The 24,277-nt window shown below is 44.1% G+C and overlaps 1 protein-coding gene across 2 annotated transcripts in view; it reads left to right on the forward strand.

The window, feature by feature from the left end:
- LOC138295317 (zinc finger protein 570-like) overlaps positions 1-24,277 on the forward strand; it is a 50,851-nt gene that overhangs the window by 22,897 nt on the left and 3,677 nt on the right. For both annotated transcript variants that reach the window (XM_069233535.1, XM_069233536.1), the window contains exons 6-8: positions 3,321-3,458; positions 9,242-9,349; positions 9,432-9,620. In XM_069233535.1, coding sequence (XP_069089636.1) covers positions 3,321-3,458; positions 9,242-9,349; positions 9,432-9,620 — 435 coding nt within the window. The remainder of the gene's footprint in view (positions 1-3,320; positions 3,459-9,241; positions 9,350-9,431; positions 9,621-24,277) is intronic.

Genomic DNA, 24,277 nt, shown 5'->3' on the forward strand with positions numbered 1-24,277 from the left:
TCTAGTCCCTCCTGCACAAAGCTTTAGCGATTTAGATATTGGTTGCAAATTGGTTTGCGAACACTAAAATAGGGAATCCTTATTCACAAAAGTGTTATAATAAGGATTTATTAAATTTGCATAAGAAACTGAATATTTAAGGAATCAGAGAATAGAGATTATTTTTGCGATTTCTTAAATATGAATTGCGATTTCTGAATCCTTATTGTATGTACAAACCTTTTACAAATCGCAAATCAATAAAAAAAGAAAAAAAGGCAAAACATCATGTGAAAACTACCATCAAGTAAAAGCAGGTGGTAACTAGGTGGCAGGTTTGAAAGGCAGTTCTGCTAGGCCACTGGATCCTGTTGGGAATCAATGACGGTGTATGGTTATTGGGAAATCCATTTTAGGATGCACAAGTCCTCGCCCACCAAAGTGGCACTATTCATCAACAGGGTTGCTCCTTGCTGCGTGGGGGCTGCAATACCCAGCAGGCCCAAGGCAGGACTTTTTATTGGAGATCTTTGGCAGTCTTTATGACTGATGGTATCCATGGCAAAAGACAGTCCCATTTTTCCAAATCGTGTGGAAATTCTGGGAGACTGGGAGGGAAATCAGTTCAACATTGGCTATGGACAACCCTATCACTGGGGATTTATTCTCAGAGATCGTTCAGGTCAAGATTACAACATAAACCATGAAAACTGTTGGGCGAGGTGTTCTAAAATGAGGTCAACATGTTTCCTGCCCTGCTAGCCCTGAACAGGTCTGTGGCAATTCATGACCTAAAGCTGGAAACACTAATCTACTTTCTGGGGTGAATGTGTTGTGTTACCCAATATTATATAAATTCCACAGCTAGAACAAAATATAAAAGCTCTTACATCAGAGTTCAGGTTGCATGTATGACCTATTTAGTCCCTGTGCAGGATCTTGGAAATTGGTAGGATGACTCCGCGCCTCTCGCCAAACAGGAAAAATATTACCTGAGGAGAAGTGACTCAAAGTGGCTTCAAGATACCCTATTGGGACCATATCTATGGCTAAATACTAAATATTGGCTCTAATATAAGAGCAGCTGCTGCAGGACAGTGTTTTTAACTTTGACCAAACATCACAAATGATCGACTTTCATTGTCACGGTAATAAAACTGACAATGCTTTCTTCGCCAAGGGTGCATTTGGGTGACAGATGGAGCCCTTATATATTCCATGTGTTTTTACAGTAATCTAAGTTGGAAATGGCAAAATTGTTAGCATATCTCACAGTCCATGCAGTCAAGGGAGGAGCTTCCTATCCAAATCCCCTTGCCCCCTGTTTGGGAGCAATACACATCTCCAAAGTAGATGTACATTTTCATAATGCTAAATAAAAACAGAACTGCAATGTGAAATTCATGCATTTACATCCCTCATACCTATGCATATATATAAAGTAAAAATAAAAAAAAACTCACAACTGCATCAAGAGAAAATAAGGAGAAAAAGGTAAATAAACGTTTGGTGAATGTTTTGATCAACACATAAGTAAACCCAACGCCCGCAAGCCGAACAGTGTAAACACTTATTTATTTTTAGTTGCAGTATCTTCCCCAGTAGGAGACCTGTGTGCAGCTCATAATGAACAAGTACCTGGTCTTTGAGGGTTTGGCTTTGGGGACCTGAAGGGAACCGGAACAGATGAGGATGTGGTGTTGTCCTTTGATGTAAACTGCACTGTAAGAAATTTGGGGTGTTAGATGTTGGGGGTGAACACCCACCCTATGTAAAAACCATAATCCTTTTCAGGGTGAACCAGTAAAGTCACTTAATAAACCTGAGCTCAACATCCTGGCAGCTATGACACAGAGCAGACAGCCTTAACTTGGCAAGTTGTAATATATGTATGCAGGAACAAAGCAGTAATAAACTCAAAACTCAACACAAGAAAAATCCCAACCAAATTACAAAAATATGGCAAATTGTAAAAATAAAATGCCACCAAAACAACAAAATCCAGTTGGGGAAACCAGTGTTATGAAGTTTTAAAATTTAAATGTAAAAATAGTGCCAAAAAGTGTTATGGTGTCATCTGGTTGGCCTTGATCGGTAGGCACCTAAGCGCAAGCTAAAGCTGACCATGATAAAGCACGTACTGGTTACAGAAACCATGTTTGACCCAGTTGAAAGTTTTAACTTCAGTCTTTGAAATGGAAGTCAAAAATCCTCAGTGGAACAAGGCAGCAGGCTGTGGCAGAAGAGGCCTCAATGACAGCAGGTAGACCCTTGTCGAGGTCTGTTGGCAAAAACAAGTTCCATTTAGAAGTACTATGACGGGTCCTGGATTATGAAACAGTGACTTGTTCACCCTTACTTGTAAAGGTTATTTGATCTGAATTGCAGAATTGCAGCGCTCCCAGGACAGCATCACTTGCATTGGATGAAGTGGACACCTTTTGATTTGCAGGTAAAAGACTCTGCAACCTGGGAAGGTAAAAGTGGGAAGTACCAGGATGGGCATATTACCTGAAGCTTTTCGGTGGGGCTTAGTAGAAATCATGGGCCAAATGTACGATCCTTTTTTTTGCAACTCTCAATTTGTGATTTTTTTTGCGAGTCGCAAAACAAAATGTAAAACAATGTCATGCACACTGTTCACAAATGGTTCACAAGAGACCTGCCTCATTAATATTCATGAGGCAGGACACAATTTGCAACCCATTTAGGAATGGCTGCACTCACATGGATGGTGGCCTGCTGGGGTCAGCAGACCACCATGTCTGTTTTTTTTAAATGCAACCCGTTTTCCTTCAAAAATGAAAATTAAACATTTCACTTTCATTTTTTTCACAGTAGGCGCCCCCTTTCAGAAAGGGGAAGGGGTCCTTTGGGAACCCCTTCCCGTTTGCAAATGGGTAACCACCAGTGTGAAATTGGTGGTAACTGTGATTGTTTCGCGACAGCATTCACTGTCACAAAACAATCATTCATGGGCTTGCGAGTCACTATTAGGGAGGGATGTCCTTGAAATGCCCCATCCTAATGGCTAGTGGCAATTCCTATTTTGCGAGTCGGTTACAGGAGACTGACTCGCAAAATGGGGTTAGGTCATTTTGCAGTTGCAAAAGGCGATTTTCGCATTTTGTGACTGCAAAACAGCTTTGTACATTTGGCCCCCTGTTTCTACTGTCTAGTAGAACAGATGCACAAGTACGTCAAATGCTGTCTATTGAGCTGTCCAGCTTAAAGCTGCGAGATGTTACATATCTATCTCACCATGCCGCAGACAAAGGGATAACGATGCAGTTCAGTAGTTTCAGTCATGATTATTTCAGTTGTGTTCTTTTCTGTGGCAGACCATCTGGCCTCTGCATCTGCCGCTTCATTGATTGTCAAGCAAGAGGATCCTGAATACCACAAATTGGAGGAAGACTCATATTCCAAACCTCTGCAGGAGCCCCAGAGGAGAGATGGTGCGCACAGCTCTAACCCAAGTGAGTGTGGCCAAAGGTTAACCATCAGAAAAAGAAATGTGGGCCTCCTGTCACATGGACAGGAGGTTGTCCTTGCTATAATGTTTTAATTATGTTCTCAATTTTGTGGTAATTATCGTGTGGTGTGCCATGTTTTTGATCAACAAATACATATTCCATGGAGACTTGCATAGCTCTATCTCTTGTTCATTTCTTCATTTCCTATTCTGACATAAAAATCCTATTGCTGAACCTCTAACATTAAAACTGACGTCTCTATGCGTATTTGAGAGAAGATAGTGCTTACTTTTTGTATATTATGTAAACGTGGTAGAATAAGCAGTGTTGTGTTTTGCAGAAATTAAAATAAAAGAAATATTCTTTTTGTAAATAAAATAACTGTAAGGAAGAAAGAAAGAGCTAATCAATCATAGCCTATCTGAAGCATTTCTATGATCCAGTCGTCAGTTGATAGGGATGTTCCAGGTTTCCTCAGTAATATGTTTTTTGCAGTCATGACTGCACAACATTCCCAGGATTTTTGGTGAACCCAAAGTTGCCCAGGTAGAGATGTTGCCGAAGATGATAATCACTGGTGAAGGCTGCTCTCTTGCACACACTACATCAAAAGTCCTCTGCATGGTAAGAGACGTGTAGCCCTGTCCTGAGTGCCCGACTGTACTGTGGTTTGGATCCCTAATGCTGATTTTTTCTCACAGGAGAACACAGATCATGCATGTGCACCTTGGCATAGGCATGTCTCCTGAATTGCGAGCTTGTTGGACCAGCGAGGCACCCAAAGCTCTGCCCACATAGTGGTGGAAGGCTACCACCTTCACCAGGAGTTGAACAGCATAAGCACGGTGGTGGCACCATACCGTGTAGTGATCCGTAATAGTGAACAGGGCCTTTTTACCCTGCGTCACTGGAGTGAGGTCTAGAGGCTCACTCATCTTTTTAAAAGTTAAGTTGCTGTGTTCTTAACTCACCCCTGCCTTGTATCAGGTAGATGTGGAAGGGTGTGCATGATGGAAACATGTGCTGAGTTTATGTGTGTTTGCAAGCAGTACAATACACAAGGGGTGAAGGGTGGTACAGTGTGCACATAGTAAATGTGTGTATGCTGGCAGTGTGTGTTTTTTAAAATAACACACTGGTACAGTAGAGAAAAGCTTCAGTACTGAACAGTGCACGCAGACTGAATGTATTTGCTGCGTGTAGTTATGCTTGTGGTGGCGTAATTGTAGGAAGCTGGCACATCCTGTAGCATATACCCTTCTTCAACTCTCTTTTCTGTTTGCTTAGGTGCCACTAACTCAAGCCTAACAGTTACCTGACTAGTCAGGACTTCTTTTGGGTCAGGCTGGGCTTCACCAATGCAAGCTTTGGAGAACTTGCCAGTTCTCCTAGCTAGCCTCTCTGTAAGAGAGTAAGGGTAGCTCCTCTTCAGAGAGTCTTTTTCTGGACCTTGAAAAATCTGAGTCCTCCTCACTAAGGGAAGGTGTGCTTGACACTTGTGGTACAGGTTCCACTGTTTTAAGTATTGGGGGAGGTCCAGTTCCCCCTCATTTGCACTGCCCTGATCTACAGGGTTAGGGGCCTCATCTGCAGGATGGGCCTGCTCATGCTCTGCCAACTGCTCCTGGAGCCTTGCACTGGTAGGGTTTGAGAGTGTTTTTATTTTGTACCCTTTACAGAGGGCTCTTAACTGCTTGTCGGAAAGCTGAAGTTAAGGGGCGACGTTGAACTCCACAACACTGTCTTCTGAAGTACTCATTATTTACTAAAGTGGGGACCTTTTGAGATAGAGAAAAACATCCTACCAATTTTTTTGCAGTCCTAACTGAAGTAAGTTTTAAAGATTTTTACTGTTAAGCAACACGCACCTAACCAGGTCCCTAATAGTACTTTAAAATACCCAATTCAAAAAATGCAATTTATCTAAAGGCAATTTTTGGATTTACTCATGTAGTCACTTATTTACCAAGTGGGATCAGTAAATGAAAAGTCGCAGATCCCACCACTGCCACCAATATAGGAAGCTGGCTCTCCATATAGTGCACTAAAATGAAGTACACTACAGAGAGTCCAGTGGATCCCCAATTGGTATTGCAGAGGCAAAGGAAGCTAGGACTAATGTTCTATTTGTGGTAGTGTGGATGAGTAATTAGGCTTATCACAAGGTAGTGCAAAGCATTTGTTATACTCACAGAGGCATTTAATGAGACACACACTTAAAGAATAAATCAGAGACCAATTATGAAAAATAACAATTCGTTTTATATATATTTCTAATCCGAGAACTTCATAATCAGGTAAGTAGACTTTTAAGTATAAATAATTTGCAGTTTCAGAAATAGACAGTGTAATTTTCAGATTTCTCTCAATGTAATCTCATGGAGTAAAACAATGTTCAGCAAACACAGCTATAACAACGACTTATGAAGCCAATCTCAGGGAGTTACGGTAAGTAATGGGAACTGATCAGAACCACACCAACAGGTGCAGAGGTGCAGTAAGGCGTTGGGTGCCCAATGGTTTCCTATGGGTCATGTCCTGAAGCTCTCTCTGTCAGGGGATCCGGTGTGTTGAGGCTGCAGGCATTGTGGGGAAGTCTGGCTTTGGGGGGGGGACAGGAGGGGAATGTGGACTCGAGCTCTTAGGAGTCGGGGCACGTCACTGGCACGGGTGATGCACCTCGGCTGAGGTCAGGGGTCACGGGTGCAGTGGTTGCTGCCGGATTGTCTCTCTCCACAAGCCCGTGGAAGGGGTCCTGCGTGCAGAGGCCGCAGGCATCTTGGGAGGGACTAAAATGGGTGAGACCACATTGGACTCGGACTCTGGGCAGCTGGAATCCCTTGTTGGTACCATCAGTTTGCTTCACCTTGGGTCGTGGACATCGGGAGCCGTGGCCACGTCTGGTGTCGGGTTTCCGGGGTCCCGGAGCTGCAGAGTCTTTTCTTTGGAGTTTCTTGTTGCAAGGCAAGTCTGGTGCCCACGGGACACTTGAGTCTTTATTGAAGGCTGGACAAGTTGGCTTCTTGTGCAGGATCCTTCGAGGTCAACAGGCAGGGCGAAGGAGCTAGGTCCAGGTCAACTGCTTCTTCTTTTCCTCTTCTGCGGGTGCAGTTGTTCTTTGTCCGGATTGTCTTAGGTTGTCGAAATCTGAGTTCTAGGGTTCAGGGGTGCCACCTAAATACTCAATTTAGGGGTGTTACAAGGAGTGCCAGGTGGTAGCTAATGGGCGGAACACCTTGAGGGTGACTACACTATTCTTATGACCACTTCAGCTGTGAAGTGGGCATAAGCCTCACCCTAGTGGCCTAATTCCTTCCAAGCAAGACGGGGAAATTTGAAAAGTAGTGTCCACTTCAGCTCTTCCACCTTAGGGGTGGGACTAGCATGAAGTAGGCACTCCTCCTTATTTAAATAATTCTTCTGCCCGTGCTGCTGCCAAAAGTGGGGTCAGGACAGGGGGGTAGTTATCTCCTCTATTTGAAGACACCTGGGTTGCATTACAAAGGCGGAAAGGCTTTTGAAACTTCCCACCCTGGAGTGTCCATCCTGTCTGGGAGAGAAGGTCACACCTCCGCCCAGAGCAGTCCTTTGTCTCAGGCCTCGGGAGCGCTGTCTCTCACCTTGGGGGACCAGAAACGCATCTCGGGTGACTGAACTGGTCAGTCAGCACACTAATAGCTGGTAGGTTTTCAGGGGGCACCTCTAAGGTGCCCTCTTTGTGCTTTTATTAATAAATCCATCACTGATATCAGTGAGGGTTTATTGTTCTGAGATGTTTGGTACCAAACATCCCAGGGTTTAGAGAAGCCATCATGTTGCTAGGGAAGTCGTAGTGACCAGTATCCAGCACATTAATTTAAAATGGCTTCCCTGTACACGTACTACGTCTAGGAATCGAAAAAGACATAGTAGGGACATATTTGCTTATGCATCTATGCCCTCACATATAATGCACTCTGCCCTTGGGCTATAAGGCCTGCAAGAGGAATTCCCCAAGACAGATTTGTGTATTGCTGTAAACAGGGAGGGACATGCACTGGAGGATGGGAGAGCCAGTCTCTCTCTGTGCATTTCAAAGGGCTCTTTGATTCAGTGACACAGAAAAGGGGCCTGGAAACATCTCAGGAAGTTCGAGATGGGGCTGATAAGGGAATCGTAAAGAGTAGGGCTGGGAGCCTGGGATTAACCTTTTGCTGCACATATCACTTTGGCTGACATCCAGGTGTGAACTCCAGCCACTCCCATTAATCGTGTTTGGGTTAACCCCTCATGAAGAAAACTGCAACTTAACCTTGCGATTCACCAAAGCGGAATCAACCCTCATCTCTAGAACCAGCCGATAGTGTGGCTCGGAGGAGAGAGCCTACGCTTGGTGGGTGCTGCCATGTTGACTGCATGCAGCCCGACTTTGCTGATCTGGAGCAGGACTTCACAGTGCTGCTGAAGGGTTCCACACAACCGGAACTGGTAAGCCATGAACTGGGCCCTTGTGGCCCAGTGGGACTGGTTGCTATCTAGACTGCGACCCTTGTGACTGAACTTACCAAAGGAGACAGTGGGGAAAACTCTTGGGTAAACCTTAATATTACATCCCCTGGATGTGATCAGTGAATGGGGAATAACATCAAACTCGTTACACTAAAGTTAGTAGGACAGGGAGTGGTCTGACAAATACTAAAGCCCTGACATTATGGGGGAATTCTGTTATTGGTTTTGAATGTCGTTAAGCTTTGCATGTGTAGAATTAGAAATAAAATACTTTTTTGTATAAAAACAAGTATTTGACTGGACATTGGTTTATTGTTATCACAGCTTGCACGTTGAGTTATGAGTCATGTTCACTGATCTGTATCTGCGCTTCCCCCAGAGGAGCCTTGACTACTCATCCAACGCTATCTGAGAGTCAAATGTAGAAGGGGTGCTTGGTCCAGCAGAGCAAATGCTGTAGGAGCCTTGATAACATCAACAACTACCATAAAAATACCATTAGCTACAAGACTTAGAGCCTGATTTAGAACTCGTCGGAAAGGTTACTCTATCACAACAATGGCGGATATCCCATTTGGCAAAATCTAAATCCCGTCACCGTTGTGATTGAGTAACCAGTCAGACGAAATCTAAATCGGGCCCTTATTTTTACTTTTTGCGTGGAGGCTATTATGATCAGAAGACTGTTCCTTTTTGTATGTATATACTTTGTAGACTTGTACAAATTTTTGAGGCATTTTAGGCACCTTTTACCAAACTTATTGTGGTTTGGTTATTTCTACCTTTAATTCTCAGTCAGTTCTGCATTTAAACATACACTCTACAGATTACCGAAGATAATTTGTGTGTGATAAAAGTATGAGGGCCTGATTTAGAGTTTAGCAGATGGGGTTACTCCATCATGAACGTGACAGATATCCTGTCCACAATTCTACAATCCCATGATATCCTAGGGGAATTGTAATATAGCGGACAAGATATCCGTCGTGTGTGGCACCGTAACCTGTCCGCCAAACTCAAAATCAGGCCTTTAGTCTTTTTAAACTATTTTCTGAGGCCAGTCCTACTGCACTGAATGATAACATATTGTTCCCTTGCAGAGTTGCAATAAATAAATAATAATATTATTTATATAATGCAGCACTTCCAGCATAAAGAAATTCTTAAGTTCTGATGCTGGCAGTAGCCACTCACAAAATATGGGTGGGAACGAAATATGACAGCAATCCCTGCAGGGTCATTTAAAAGCCTAACCAGTCCCATCAAAGCTCATGCTGTGTCTGACAATTCATTCCTAGGCATCGCAGGTGCTAGCCCTGCCATAATTGCCATTAAAGAAACATGGCCAGAATCCATCGGCCTTCAGGAATCTGAGAGATCCAAGTCTCCAAGACGTCTGACCAAAAGTAAGTTAATAGTATTATAAACTGTTTGTAAGGGGCAGTTGATCCAATTTTGCTGTGACTGGGCTGGATGTCTTTCCAACAGATGAGTTTACCGTAACCCAGTATGAAAGCTACCCCACTACATATATGGAAGGGCACAAACAGTGCACAACAGATGACTGCGAACCACAGTTCAAGAGACTGCCACTTCCTTCAACATATCCGGGAGATGAAGCAGGAGAGATGCACAACACAGATTCTGAACAGACTGACCAATGCCATCACCATGTAGGTGAGAGACTGTTTAAAAATCGATACTCTAAGTTATGCTTAATTGGCAGTTCATCCCTACCTTTATATACGGGCACATTTACAGAGAATAGAATGTCTATTTGCAATGAGTGTGGTAAAACCTTCAGGGGGACCTCTTATCTAATATTCCACCACATCATCCACTCGAGAAACCAACTATACAAATTTGCAAACTGTGGGAAGAACTTCACAAAAAAATGTTATCTAATTTTTCACCTGCGTACTTAACTGGAAGGACACCCTTTAAGTGCGGAGATGAAAAATTCAGCATATCAGCTCTTACTAATCACCGGAAATACCTATCTGGCCGGTATCATTGTACCCTCTTGGAGTTTCAAATAACCCACACTAGAGAGCAACCTATTAAATGTACAGTGCAATCCTCCTTTTACTCTACAAGAAGATCCACTTACTATAGTGAGGCAAAAAGAAGCAGGCCTGGTAAAACTGTGGAAATACATCACTGGCATTGCCAAACAGAAGTGATTGCAATATCAGTAGACAGAGTTGCATGTACATCACTTTTACGCAGAATTAAAGCTGAAGCATGTCTTACCAAAGTAAGTGTGAGAACGCATTCCACTAGGGTTAAGACTGTTACCACGGCATCTGCATTCAAGTGCCTTTCGTTGACATTTGCCATGCTGGGACATTGGTGTCAGTGCTTACATTTACAAAATGCTATAGCCTTGGCAGGCATGTTCATTGTGATAGATATTTCATCCACACAGTTCTGCAAGACTTTCACTTTAGAAGCTAGTCTACAGACCATGCCCTGGAGAGATATTGTTTAGGTATCTCTTTCACGATGAGGGATTTAGTTCGAATTACCCTTCAGAAGAAGACGTTACTTACCTTTAATAATACTCTTCCTGGTAAATATTCTATTTAGCTGCAGATTCCTCTCTGCCCTCACACCTCCCATTCTGTGGAGTGGCTGCTTTTCAACATTTGAAAAGGTCCAAAGTTAGTACTCATCATACCTTTACCGGTGATTGTTCATGATTTGCATCTGAGGGAGCAGAAAGTGTGAAAGAGAAAAAACTGACATCAGCATGAAAGAGGTGGTGCTCATATGCCACTTTCAGTATGGTATTTAGTCTGGCGCCTGGTGAGTATTCTATAGCAGTGGTTCCCAACCTTTTGACTTCTGTGGACCCCCACTTTATCAGTACCGGAGCTCCGGGACACCCATTGAATCATTATTGGAATCTGTGGACCCCCCCACTGAGTAATTACTGAAAGCTGGGGACCTAATCTATTAAAATTATTCAATTTTCCAAGCAGTCACGGACCCCCTGAGGAGACTTCGCGGACCCCCAGGGGTCCCCGGACCACAGATTGGGAACCACTGTTCTATAGTGAGAAATCTCCTGTTAGTTACAGTATCCTCAAGAAACAGCATTACCGAAGAGAAGTGATTTGTTTACCTCTGAGATAGGCTGCAAAGGGTTTGGTTAATCTCAGTACTGATTCAATCACAGGGGGCCAGATTGTTCTGTTCTGAATTTGGCGATAGGCACTGAAAAGAAATAGAAAGTAGGATAGGTATAGTACCATAGCAACCGCAGGTGCAGGATTTCAAATTAGGTTGCAATCTTTTGGTGTCTTCCGGGGAAAGAGTTGCAGAAGCGTGGAATGTGAGGTGAGGTAGATGGTAGAATTTTCATAAGGACTGAACATCTGCTGCTCAGTTGTGCAGTTAGTGATGGACCTCAGTAAGAAAAGTGTCATTTGTAGCTCACCTATTTAAAATTAGTATTTGGAACAATGCAGCATTCCCCTGCAAGGTTCATGTGGTGTGGTATAGAGCATACATATTTGGTTGGTGCTGGAAATGTGATCTCTTTATGTAAATTTATTGCTCTTATTACTTCGTTTTGAGCACATTAGGATAAGAGATTAAACCAGCAAAATCAACAGGTGGCACCTGGATGCTTGAAATCTTGTAGGATTATTTTTTCCTGTGATCATTTAGGTTTGCTGCATTAATATGATCTGTATATTCCACCTTTAGGTTTAATGCTGCACTTTAAATATTGATGACAGAAAAGACAATACAAAAAAAATCCAGATCACCATCAATCAAGTGTTTACAATTTCTGTGTACCCCAGGTACTATTTATGTCATTATCTGTAATTTAAATGTAAACGTTAAATAAACCATAATATGTAGAAGTCACTCAACAAAATCACTTTGTGAGCAAGAGACAATTCCAGTACCCCAGCTCTGTGTTGACATATTATTGTGTAATTGTCAGGCAATCTATTAAACCATCAGATGATAACTCACATGTGTGTTACTCAAATATATTAGCACATTTACTAATACATTGCCTTCAAAATTAACCTGTTATATGTGGCTATCACAAACATATTCAGGGAAAAACAGTGAGTCTTGTTGAGAAATGGATCTTCATTTCTAAGGTAAGAGTAATTTCAAATCATATAGTTGCCTATATACACCCCAGGACGGAAAAAAATGGATAGGAAAAAAACGGGTTTCGATATCAGTTTGTATGTGAAGATCACTCAACCACAGAATGTTGTAGGCCAATTGACCAAGAAAAGGGATGTTATTGTAATTCAGTATCTGTCGAACGAGCAACCTACAGAACATTTAGGTATTGCATTTCAGACCACATTCCCAAACACAAACTTTCTGAATGAAAATATACTTGCCTACGGTGAACAATTACTGTTAGAAATGTAAAGTACCCAATAATCTTTTTGAGTCGATGGCTTGCCAGTTTTGTAACTTTTAAATAAAAATATACATATCTACAATGAACATTGACTGTTAGGAATGTAACATACCCGGTAATCTTTTACATTTTAGGCTAGGTCAGACTAACATCTTTTAAATGAAGAGATACTCATCTACGGTGAACAATACCTGGTAGACATGTATAGTAGTTAATAATCTTTTACAGTCTAGGGTATGTGAGATTCAAACCTTTTAAATGTGGAGATACTCGTCCTACAGTGACCTTGCCTGGTAAAGTACCTAGTGGTCTTCAACAGCCTAGGGCATGTCAGACAGATGTTTAAATTAAGAGATACTCATCTATTGTGAACAATACCTGTTAGAAACGTAAAGTACCGAATAATCTAACACAGTCTAGGGCATGTCAGACTTGTAACTTTTAAATGAAGAGATACACAAGTTCGTTGAACAATACCTGGTAGGAAAGTAAAGTGCCCACTGACCTTCTACAGTCTAAGGCATATCAGACTCAAACCTTTTAATTGAAGAGATACTCACCCACCATGAACAATACCTGGTAGAAACGTAAAGTAACCGGTAAACTCCTAAAGTCTAGGGCATGTCAGACTCAGGGCCTGATTACAATCTTTGCGTTTGGGATACTCCGTCACAAAAGTGACAGATATCCCGACCACTGTATTACAAGATCCATTATATCCTATGGAACTTGTAAAACGGCTGGCGGAATATCCGTTTGTGATGGAATATCCCATCTGCCAAGGTCGTAATCAGACCCTCAATCATTATAAATGAAGAGATAACCTTTATAGTGAACAATACCTGGTAGAAATATAAAGTATACAGTAATCTTCTACAGTCTAGGGCAGAGGTCTTCAAACCTTCCGACGCCGGGACCCCCTCTCAACTATTTTTAGGTGTAAGGACCCCCTCTGGACAAAAATGTCTAGAACCTGGTACTCCTCATCATCGAAAATAATAAATGTCCCCATTTCCCACAGCAAATCATTTTAAGCAAACCAAAGGTCAGTGAGTGTGGGTGCATGGTCAAAGGTGTAGCTAAAAACAAAAGTCCTCATTTATGAGAATGTGGCGTAGGACAGTGCCACAAGTCTTCTTGCTACACTGCCCTACGCCAATACAAAAGGGCAGGAATGAACCGTATTTATGAAATTCTGTATGTCCCCCAGTGCTGGCGCACAAATTGCTGCCAAGCGCCAATGTAGACAGGATTGTTTTTGTGCAGGAAGGGGCACCTTCCTACACAAAAACAATCCAGAGAGGCATTGTACCTCTTTCTATATGTACAGCAGCTTGCAACACACATGGAAAGAGAAAAAACAAGGAGAATTTAAAACATTCCTCCTCTTTATGCCTGCACTGGGGAGGCGTAAGGTTTTAGCACTGCTCCAGTTTACGTGATTTTGTAAATCTGGGGCAGCATCAAAATCCATGGGTGTTTTGCGTGGGAACACCCACCACAATGCCCATGGAACACCTCCTTGATGCAAAGTAAGGCACTGCAGTGGCATACTCTGTATCTGTGAGACCATTCAAACCCAGGCAGAGTGGCTTTGCATCACCTCATACGTATGATTGAGAGGCTGGTGCCGCAGGAGCATTAAAAAAAGTGATGGTCCAGCAGCGCAAGCTCCTCATAAATAAACCCCAAAGTAAGCTGTTTTTTTAAGTCTTTCACCATCAGGTAGCTACATATAAAATAGCAGCCAGCTTAAATGAAAAATAAATAAAAGAAAGTTGTTACTCATTGGGAAATGCGCTGTAGTGCACTAGGAAACCTCTATTGGTTAATGCACCACAGCAGTCTGTGTGTAACCGGAGAGCGACAGAAATGTCACAGCCTGTGACAGAAAGCACTGTGAATATGTAAGGCATTATTTTATACTTATGTTAAACACAGTATAAGATAGGCCACTACAAAAAGGTTTAATTTAAAACTGTGCTTCCAAAATGTAGATTTAAGTAATACCAGAGCATATGCAATACCTAGCGAAGGCCCGAAGGCTCGGAGGAGCAGCGGGAGCAGTGCTGCTGCAGACTATCGCTGACTTCCAGGTACTGCCGGCTGGGAGCCACAGGTAGCCTGGAGAGGCGCAACCACCAGTCTGTCTCACTTTGCGCCCCGAGCCGACACCACCTTCCCCCAGCTGCCTCCGGTCGATAACCTCGCGGCACCTGCCCTGCCCCGCTCTGCTTGTGGGCGTGGTGCCATGGTCCGCTTGTACTAACTGCTACCTGCTATCTTCCAGACTGTTCCTGTGTGGCACCCTGCTGCCAAACCTGCACCAACCCTGCACTGCGTTTGGCTGCTCCCTCCGAGAGCCCGGGGGGAGGGACACCCGAGATGCCTGAGATGCCCGAGAGACAGTGTGTGTGGCAAAGGGCAGAGGGAAGAGGGCACCCCACGCCCTGCCTACCTGCTGCCTCTTGACCACTGGCTGTTGTCAAGCCCAGCCTGCGGGGTGCAGAGCGTGCAGCTAAGAAGCGGGGAAGGAGACGGGGGGTCAACATCGGACCTCAGGACTTGGACCCTGGTCCCTGGATCCTGGACAGGAGACTACAGACAACGGACTAAATCGGACTTGGCCCAGGAGCTCAGGAGTGTACAGTGAGGGGTATGTGAGATTGTGTGCGGCGAGCGCAGTGGGTCTAGTCACCACTGCGGAGTGTGTACCCCGCCTCCCTGCGGAAGCAGCCCAGCTAGGTTGGGCGCGGCTTGTGGGGTTGGTTGGAGGGTCCCGCTCGCCTCTGCTCACGCCCACCCATATTCCTTTCCTCGGTTGGTTGTACCCCTTATAAAGCAAGCAAGCAACACAAGCATACAAGTATATGACCAGTAATCATTAACCAGCCTAGTGCAGACTAGGACTAAGACTTGCTAGGTTATATGAGCCACCTAGCCATCTCCCAACTCGGTCAGCAATAAGCCAGCCTGACTGAGATACCTTCTATTATTCTTTACTGCTTATATTGCCATACTGCCCACATCAGCCCTACCAGCAGACAGCAGAGATGAGATAAGGCTAAATACAAGGCAGCACTTCACTCACAAGCAAGAGAAAGAGAAAGGAGGAGCTACCACTCACAGTAATTCAAATAAAAAGGATAGTAGGAGTAGACAGCAGAGTCTATTGGGCAAGGTCACCTAGGGCCCCCTCCATGAATTCCCAGAGCCCCTCCATTTCACCTACGGTGCCCTCGTCAATACAGGACTTAGTAATTGAAGAGGCTACAGCTAAGCCATTCAATGAGGTCATTAGCCTCCAGGCCGGGGGGATAGTCTCTCCAGCCCTGGCATCAGCTAACCCTGCAAAATAACAGACTATTTTGGGGCTACAAGCAGGATTACCAAGTACCAAACATTTTCCCCCACTTTATTGGCTCAGGATCAGATTTTCAATCAGAGAAGGGGCCTGGAAGATACAGGAAACAGTCCTCCGCCTCCACCGCTTTCCCCTATCATCAGCATCCTAGAGGGCAGAGCTACAAGGGCTAGTTCCATGGATTCGAAAGACACCAAAATTCTTAAAAATCACTTTCCTGCATCAGGAAGGTCATTGACCACCACAAATGGCCAGGAATCAGCACTATATCCCCTGTAGAGGGTAAGCTTGAACAAACAGCATCCTGCTTTCTCTGGGCAGGGTAGCCCAACTAATCTTTCAGTTGACGTGGACAACACCCGATGGGGGGTGGAGAGAGAGGGGCAACAGTCACCCCCAACGAGCTCTAGACCTAAATACTATCATTTCCCTGTCCTTAGTCCGAAAAACGCAATCCAGGAGGAACTAGTGTCTAGCACACTGGAAGAAGCTGGGGATATATGGCGACCCACTCAGATCACCAAAACCCCTCGAACACCACAAAAAAGACACTCTAACGAGCCCCCTGCTACCTTGGCACCCGCAATAGATATATGGGTGGCAATCTTGAATTCGATGCAGACAACAGTAACAGCTCTACAGTTCCAGTCTCACAAAATGGACACTCAGGTAGATCTTTTAAACACCCTGACAGTTTTTGTCGCAGGAATTGATGGCAAACTGCAAGAATTAAATTCACTAATAACTAGAATGCAAAAAACCCAACTTAAGGACTTCACCATTTGCTCTTGTAAGGAGGTAGTAGATGGTATGGGACTACTGCCAGTAATCTTCAAAGATATTTTGAAGGAGATTTGCCGCTCAAGTAAAGAAGAGAGCATGGACATGGAGTCCTCCTTGCCACTGGGGTTGCCTATAACCCCTAAACCTTCAACATCCTTGGAAAATAACCAAAGTATCCCGTAAGACCCTCCAGTTACGAGGATAAGTAACCTAGAGGGGAACGCAAGCAGGAAAATAGTTCTGACCAGGAGGTGCTCTCGACCATTCTCCCCAAAGGATAGAGCCTAGGGATCTGGAAAGGCAGTCCGGCCATCAGTTGACTAAGAGAGAGAGGAAGCGGGTGCCCAGAGTTGACACAGAAACCCCCCCCCCATGTAGTGCAGGAAGAGGATGTGGGGACAACAAGCCCCTCGCCGACAGTGCAGCTTCGGTCATTAGATTCCGAGGCATTGGAAGGGCCAGAGCCGCTGGATAAGGCCTGGCCCCCCCCCCCAGGACCGACAAGCAACCATCACATCGCGGCGCAAAGCACCTATCCAGGTTAAGTTGAGGCCCACCCCCGGTGGGACCGTTGAAGTAAAAACAGATTTGGCGGAGATTACAATAGCACAGTCAAAGCTGGCAGACAGCTCAAACCAGGTCATGCCTGATCACGGCTTACAGCTGTTATGGATTCCGGAGTATAAATCTAGAGGCCCACAAGATGTGCTCAATCGCTCTACTATTCTTAAATTAATAAAAGCACTGCCAGACCTGGCAGCAGTGCGTTCTGATGACATTACCGCCATAAAATGTATTCAAGTGCAGGGCAGCCAGCACACGAACCCCACTGTGGTGACATTTTCATCTCCGGAATTACCAATGCAAATCATAGGAAAAACACGCATCCTGAAAGACTGGGGAATCGAGGTATGCTTCTACTCAGGAGAAAGATACCCGCACCTGCTATTGCAGAGAAGTTATATGAACAGGAAAAAATAGCCACCTGGTCCGTCCTACGAGGATCAACTGGAAAACTACAGACGAGAGAACCTGACCAAGATCTATCAGGACAAGATGTAGTAGCGCCACTAGATTTACAGATTGAAATAAGGAAAGATGAGGACGGGGAAGGATAAGAGCTAGACAACCCCCAAGAGATGGCCATCCACAAAACAATTGGTCCTGGCTCCTAACAGTGTTAGCCCCTAGACCACCTCAAAAAGCCTGAATGACGGCTCAGCAAACATCTTTGACACAAGGATCATTAAGTATCTGCTCATGGAATATAGGGGGTCTTCAATCAACGCTGGAAGTGCAGAGGTCATCAGATTCCTGGGTTCCTTCGATATCATAATGCTGTAAGAAACATTGTCGCTTATAAATCTTCCGCTAAATGACTACAAGGAGTTTAATAAACCTGCAGTTAAACACAATATGTTTGGAAGAGCAAAAGAAGGTTTATCAATTTATATCAACTCTAAGCTCGAGGTGAAACCATCCGGAGGACAGATGGGAGATCAGCCCTTTCTGTGGGTCCGCTTGGACAGTTGGGCAAAAAACATACATGACCCCCTGATCCTGGTCAATCTGTACATCAACCCGAAAAAGGAAAAATTGGAAGCCAACATCCTGCTAAAACATCTGCTACATATAAAAAATGCATACAACTCTGCCCAATGGCTAGTTTCCGAAGATTTTAATCTTAACTTATTTCACATAGCAACTGAGGGCCATGTACAATTAGTGGTTCCACTGCCCATTAAAAGTCTGCCACCCCGGAGAAAGCAAGATAATGTTGGTGCTAAACTAATTAAGAGCTGTGAGTTAGCAGGCCTCTTTGCACTAAATGGGTGGCTATCATCTGATACACCTCCGGCCTGGACAAGAGCCATGGAAAGGGTTGTCTCATATATAGATTATACCCTGATAAATGCCCCCCTATTCAAATTTGTGAGAGACTTTAGAGTTCAAGACCATTCAGAAAGCGACCATAATCCACAAATAATTAAGATCTGTAGCCAAGTGCCCATCCAGGAATAAACAAACCTGCTCAAAGGGGAACTTTGTTCCGAAAATGTAAAGCAACTAAATTGGAATTTGTTTACAATCGCAGCTCAAGCAGAGGAAGCTATTGGGAAACTGGGAAATATGGCTAATGATCCACTAAGGGTAGTTGCTATATGGGAGTAGTTCCATCAAGCAATGTTCAGGGAGGGGCAGGGCAAGGGGGGCATACCTGGGGCATAGAAAGACCATTCTCATGCCACGGGCAATACGTCTGAGGAAATCAGGAGTGAATAGGCTTCAGAGACAATTACAGAAACATCCGACTGATGAATTACCCTTAAAGACTCTACGGCAAAAAAGGAAACTACTAAAGAGGGACATTTGGCTTTTTAGACGAGCAAAACAGGAGACATTATGGGCAAAACTACACTATGCATCGACATTGACAAACGCCAGTCGGTTCTGGAGCCTGATTAATAACATAGAGAAAGGCCCCAGAGCTGTGAATAATGCAAATGTCACAGAGGAGGCATGGGTGAGATATTTGAAATTTCATTTTAGAGAAACATCACCAACAGATACCAATATAACTCAATGGGAGACAATCAAGGATAATAGGGAACCTGAGGAGTCCATTAAATTCAGTCCTCTTGAAATAACCGAGATAATAGAAAAATCGTGCCAGGACTGTGCTCCCGGCCCCAGTGGCCTACCACAGGCCCTATTTAAACAGTGTGCATCAAGATGGGCGTCCTTTTTCGCTATAATGTTTAATCATATCTTAATAACAGGTTCCGCCCCAGCAATTGGAAGGGCTTGATAATCCACCCCAATAGCAAGGGGGGGAAGGCTTCCTCACCTTCCAACTATCGTCTAGTCACCCTTTTAAATGCAGACCTAAAATATTTTTCAAAAGTAATTCTGCAACATTTAGAACAGTGGGCCATGGACAAAGGAGACTCCCTATTAAATCAAACAGGCTTTACAAAACAACAGGGCACGCTAACAAATCTCATGCCATTAACATTGGTAATGAATAGAGCAAGGGCTAAAGGGACCCCCCTTTATATGTGTTTTGTGGACTTAAAAGCCCCATTTGACTGTGTCCCCTTTGAAAAACTATGGATAAAACTACAGCAGTGGGGGCTACCGGGACATTTTTTTAAATGCTATTATTATGCTCTATTCCAATACTTGGGTTAAAATCATATTGGGAGACGGCTCCTTCCTATCCAGGCCTATCAAAACCACTGTTGGTCTGAAACAGGGGTGTGTACTGGTGCCGCTTCTTTTCAATCTGTATATATCTGATCTGTCCTCAGCCCTGGATAAGCAGCCAGCCCATCCACCAAGTTTAGGGGGTCATCAAGTATCCAACCTACTCTATGCAGATGACCTGCTGCTGCTCAGTAACTCCATAGTAGGCTTAGAGAGACTCTTGAACTACTTAGGAGGATATGCGCTAGCTAATGACTTAGAAATTAACAATGGGAAATCTAAAATAATCCCCTTTAACCGCAAACCGACCTTACGCCGTAAGTGGTTCTTGAATAGCCAACATATTGAGGAAGTAGTAGCATACCTAGCATACCTAGGGGTCCGGATTGACTCTTGGGGTACATTTGCAGCCCACAAAGAAGTAATAAGGGAGAAGGCACAAGCTTTAAACCGGGTCTTCAGCAACCTGGCAAAGTCCATCCTTGGGCGGCCCCTAAAACCAATGGCAATGATTATAAGAGCAAAATTACTCCCAACCCTCGCGTATGGGACAGACAAAATGAGGGGGGCGAAGGTAGTCATGCTTGATAAGTTATTAGTAAAATCTTATAAACAAGAAAAACTAAGCAAACCCTATTACGGATGAGGTTGCGAGACCTACCAACTCTGGATTTCCTTCCGAAATGGAAAAGAGGTAGGATGGCAATCACAGGCTTGTAGACTATGTCATCAGACTAGGGAGACTCTAATCCATGTGGTTTGCATTTGTCCAGCTTTGGGACGCCAGAGAAGGGAACAAGAGATTCACCCTTAGCTAACCCCCGCTAACCACCTTGGTAGCTTGGCACGAGCAGGCAGGCTTAACCTCAGAGTGCTAGGTGTAAAGTATTTGTACCAACACACAGTAACTTAATGAAAACACTACAAAATGACACAACACAGGTTTAAAAAAATAGAGAATATCTAAGCAAAACAAGACCAACATGACAAAAATCCACAATACACAAGTCAAGTTATCAATTAAAAACCAAAAAGAGTCTTCATGTCATTTTAAACACAATGCTAACGCTGTTAGCGTGGAAATGTACCTGGGTGCGTCAAAAATAACCGCGCACGGGCGAATGTGCGTCAAAAAGGGCTTGCGATGCGCCGATATCACTCACGAGCAAGACTGTGTGTCGTTTCTCCTTCAGTCGAGTTGGCTTGCGTCGTTTCTTCTCTCCGCAGGAGAGCGATGCGTCGATTCGAACCGCAATCTCGGGTCCGGGCAGGCCTTGCGTCGTTTTTACACGCCCAGCGATGTTTGAATCGGAAATCCTGCTGCACGATGATCCAAAAACCACGCAGCATGAGCTGCGATCTCACCAGCCTCCGTCAGCGATGCTGCACGTAATTTCTCCAGCCACGTTGCAGGCGAGCGTCAATTTTTCAGCCGCAGATCGGAGTCGCGTCGATCTTCTCCCCGCACTGCGGTCCGTGCGTGGATTTCTCACTGTTGGGCTGCCAGCTTCTCCTTTCAGGGTCCCAGGAACTGGATGGGCATCACTTGGCAGAGCAGGAGTCTCAACAGAGGCTCCAGGTGCTGGCAGAGAGAAGTCTTTGTTGTCCCTGAGACTTCAAACAGCAAGAGGCAAGCTCTAAGTCAATTCCTTGGAGAGTTCCTCACAAGAAAGAAGGCACACAAAGTTCAGTCTTTGTCCTTTAGCACAGGCGGAAGCAGCAACTGCAGGAGGGTTCCACACAGCACAGTCACAGGCAGGGCAGTTCTTCCTCCTCAGCTCATCAGCTCTTCTCCAGGCAGAGGTTCCTCTTGGTTTCCAGAAGTGTTTTAAAGTCTGTGGTTTTGGGTGCCCTTATACCCATTTCGCTCTTTGAAGTAGGCCTACTTCAAAGAAAAGTCTCTCTTACTGGTGAAATCCTGCCTTGCCCAGGCCAGGCCCCAGACACACACCAGGGAGTTGGAGACTGCATTGTGTGAGAGCAGGCTCAGCCCTTTCAGGTGTATGTGACCACTCCTCCACTCCCTCCTAGCACAGATGGCTCATCAGGAAATGCAGACTACACCCCAACTCTCCTTGTGTCACTGTCTAATGAGAGGTACAACCAGCCCAACTGTCAAACTGACCCAGACAGGGAATCCACAAACAGGCAGAGTCACGGAAATGGTTTAAACAAGAAAATGCTCATTTTCTAAAAGAAGCATTTTCAAACGCACAATCTTAAAATCAACTTTACTAAAAGATGCATTTTTAAATTGTGAACTAATTGACCCCAAACTCCACATGTCTATCCTCTTCCAAAGGGAATCTACACTTTAATAATATTTCAAGGTAGCTCCCATGTTAACCTATGAGAGGGACAGGCCTTGCAACAGTGAAAAACGAATTTAGCAGTATTTCACTGTCAGGACATATAAACACATTACTATATGTCCTACCTTAACCATACTGGGCTACCTAGGGCCTACCTTAGGGATGCCTTTCATGTAAGAAAAGGGAAGGCTTGGGCTTGGCAAGTGGGTACACTTGAAAAGTCGAATTTACTGTTTTAAACTGCACACACAGACACTGCAATGTCAGGTCTGAGCCTTGTTTACAGAGCTACTAATGTGGGTGGCACAACCAGTGCTGCAGGCCCACTAGTAGCATTTGATTTACAGGCCCTGGGTACACATAGTGCACTTTACTAGGGACTTACTAGTAAATCATATATGCCAATCATGGATTAACCAATTACATACACATTTTGTAAAGGAGCACTTGCACTTTAGCACTGGTTAGCAGTGGTAAAGTGCCCAGAGTAAGAAAAACAGCAAAAACAACAACCTGGGAAACAGAGGCAAAATGTTAAGGGAGCCCACACCAAGCATGAAAGGTCTAACAGTACCGATTGGTAATGAATAGGTCAAGTGACAAGGCAGCCATACACTGTTTTTATGTATGGATCTTTATAATTCAGACATCCCTACAAAACACTAGCTCACTGAACTAATAGACCATGCTAGTACCTTTATAAGACATCATCCCATAAACAGGCCTAAGCCATAACCCGCGGTACTATGACTCGGAACGAAAACAAAGAGCAATAAACTTTACAGCTGCTGAAAAACACCACTAGCCATCCCAGGTGACGTCATGCAGCCTTTTGTCTTTCCTCGTCAGCATGTTCTGTGTCCATCCTCGGGCCCAGTGAACTCTGGTTATTGCTGTATTTTACGGTTCAAGCAGCGCTCAGCGGCTCCATTTCCTACCTTGCACTAGGGCCCATGATACACTTGCTACTCCACTGGCCTGACACTGCTAAAGCAACATTAGTGCATCTTAAGCTGTTTCACTACCGGAAGTAGTTACTGTATGGGTAACATGAGTGAACCAGCTTTGAATATGCCTGTGCACTGTAGCTAAATCAGACACACATCATTATGCTTCGGTGCAGATGTTGGGGATTTCTGTTGATACAACCCGTTTCAGTATATCTGAAAAGCCCTCTGGTAAAGCATTGATAAGAATCGACCATCAAGAAGCTGTTTGGAATGATGATCCAGTACCATTCAGTAATTATAAACACAAACCGTGAACGGGAAACATTCAATTTAGAAACAACCTGCCTGAAAACAGACCCTAACAGTTACCACAACATCCACAAGCCCTCAAAAGGGAGTAAGAGTACATATAGACCTGATTTAGATATTGGCAGACAAGTTACTCTTTCACAACAGTGACGGATATTCTGTCTGCCGAAATCTAAATCCCATTTTATCCAATGGGATTTAGATTTCAGAGGACTGGTTATCCGTCACAGTTGGGACGGAATAACTTGTCCGCCAATATCTAAATCCGGCCCATAATTGAATTGATTCTTCTAGCACTCAACAAGTCACTGCCCAGTTTTCTTCCATCTATTTTCTTAATGTAAGCCTAGCTTCACATTGGAAGAAAATACTTTAGATTCCCTAGGCATGGCTTCCACACTGATATTATTAGCCTCCATAGATTCCTTAGTGCCTTGCCTTCAGGACATTTCACCAATCTTCCTTTCACATGTTTTGCCATTAATTTCCCTGCCCTTTGAGGCTTGCATGATTCCTGTCTGCTCCCACTTTGGTGAAGTGAAATTATTATTTCTACTTCTCAGCACTAACTCCAGGGGGCTGATGTGCTGGTTGCGAAAGATGGATTCCAAAATGCACCAGTTAGATGATGTGCTGTTTCTGCTAAGATGAGCCCTCTAATAAGACTTACTAACTCACCATTGCTCTATAGATGTTTAGTAGGCACTCCTGTTAATCTCAACATAGACTATGCCAGCTCCCACAATACCACTTCCGCAGGCTGCAGAAAGTGCAAAATGCTGCAGGACTAGTTGCTATTTCCAGAGATGCAGTGGCTCTGAAAGTGACACCCCATTAGAGCCAAAACAAAATCCCAAATCCACTGTCTTACTTACAAGAGCCTGTCCCGAACTGCCCTCAGTACTTCTTCAATAAGGTCACTTCATATCCACAGATGAGAAAACACATGGAGTGAAGACACATTTCACCAAGTTGAGATCTAGAGAACAGCCTACTCTCTTTGTCGA

This window comes from Pleurodeles waltl, chromosome 5 (genome assembly GCF_031143425.1).
Source record: "Pleurodeles waltl isolate 20211129_DDA chromosome 5, aPleWal1.hap1.20221129, whole genome shotgun sequence".
Lineage (NCBI taxonomy): Eukaryota > Metazoa > Chordata > Amphibia > Caudata > Salamandridae > Pleurodeles > Pleurodeles waltl.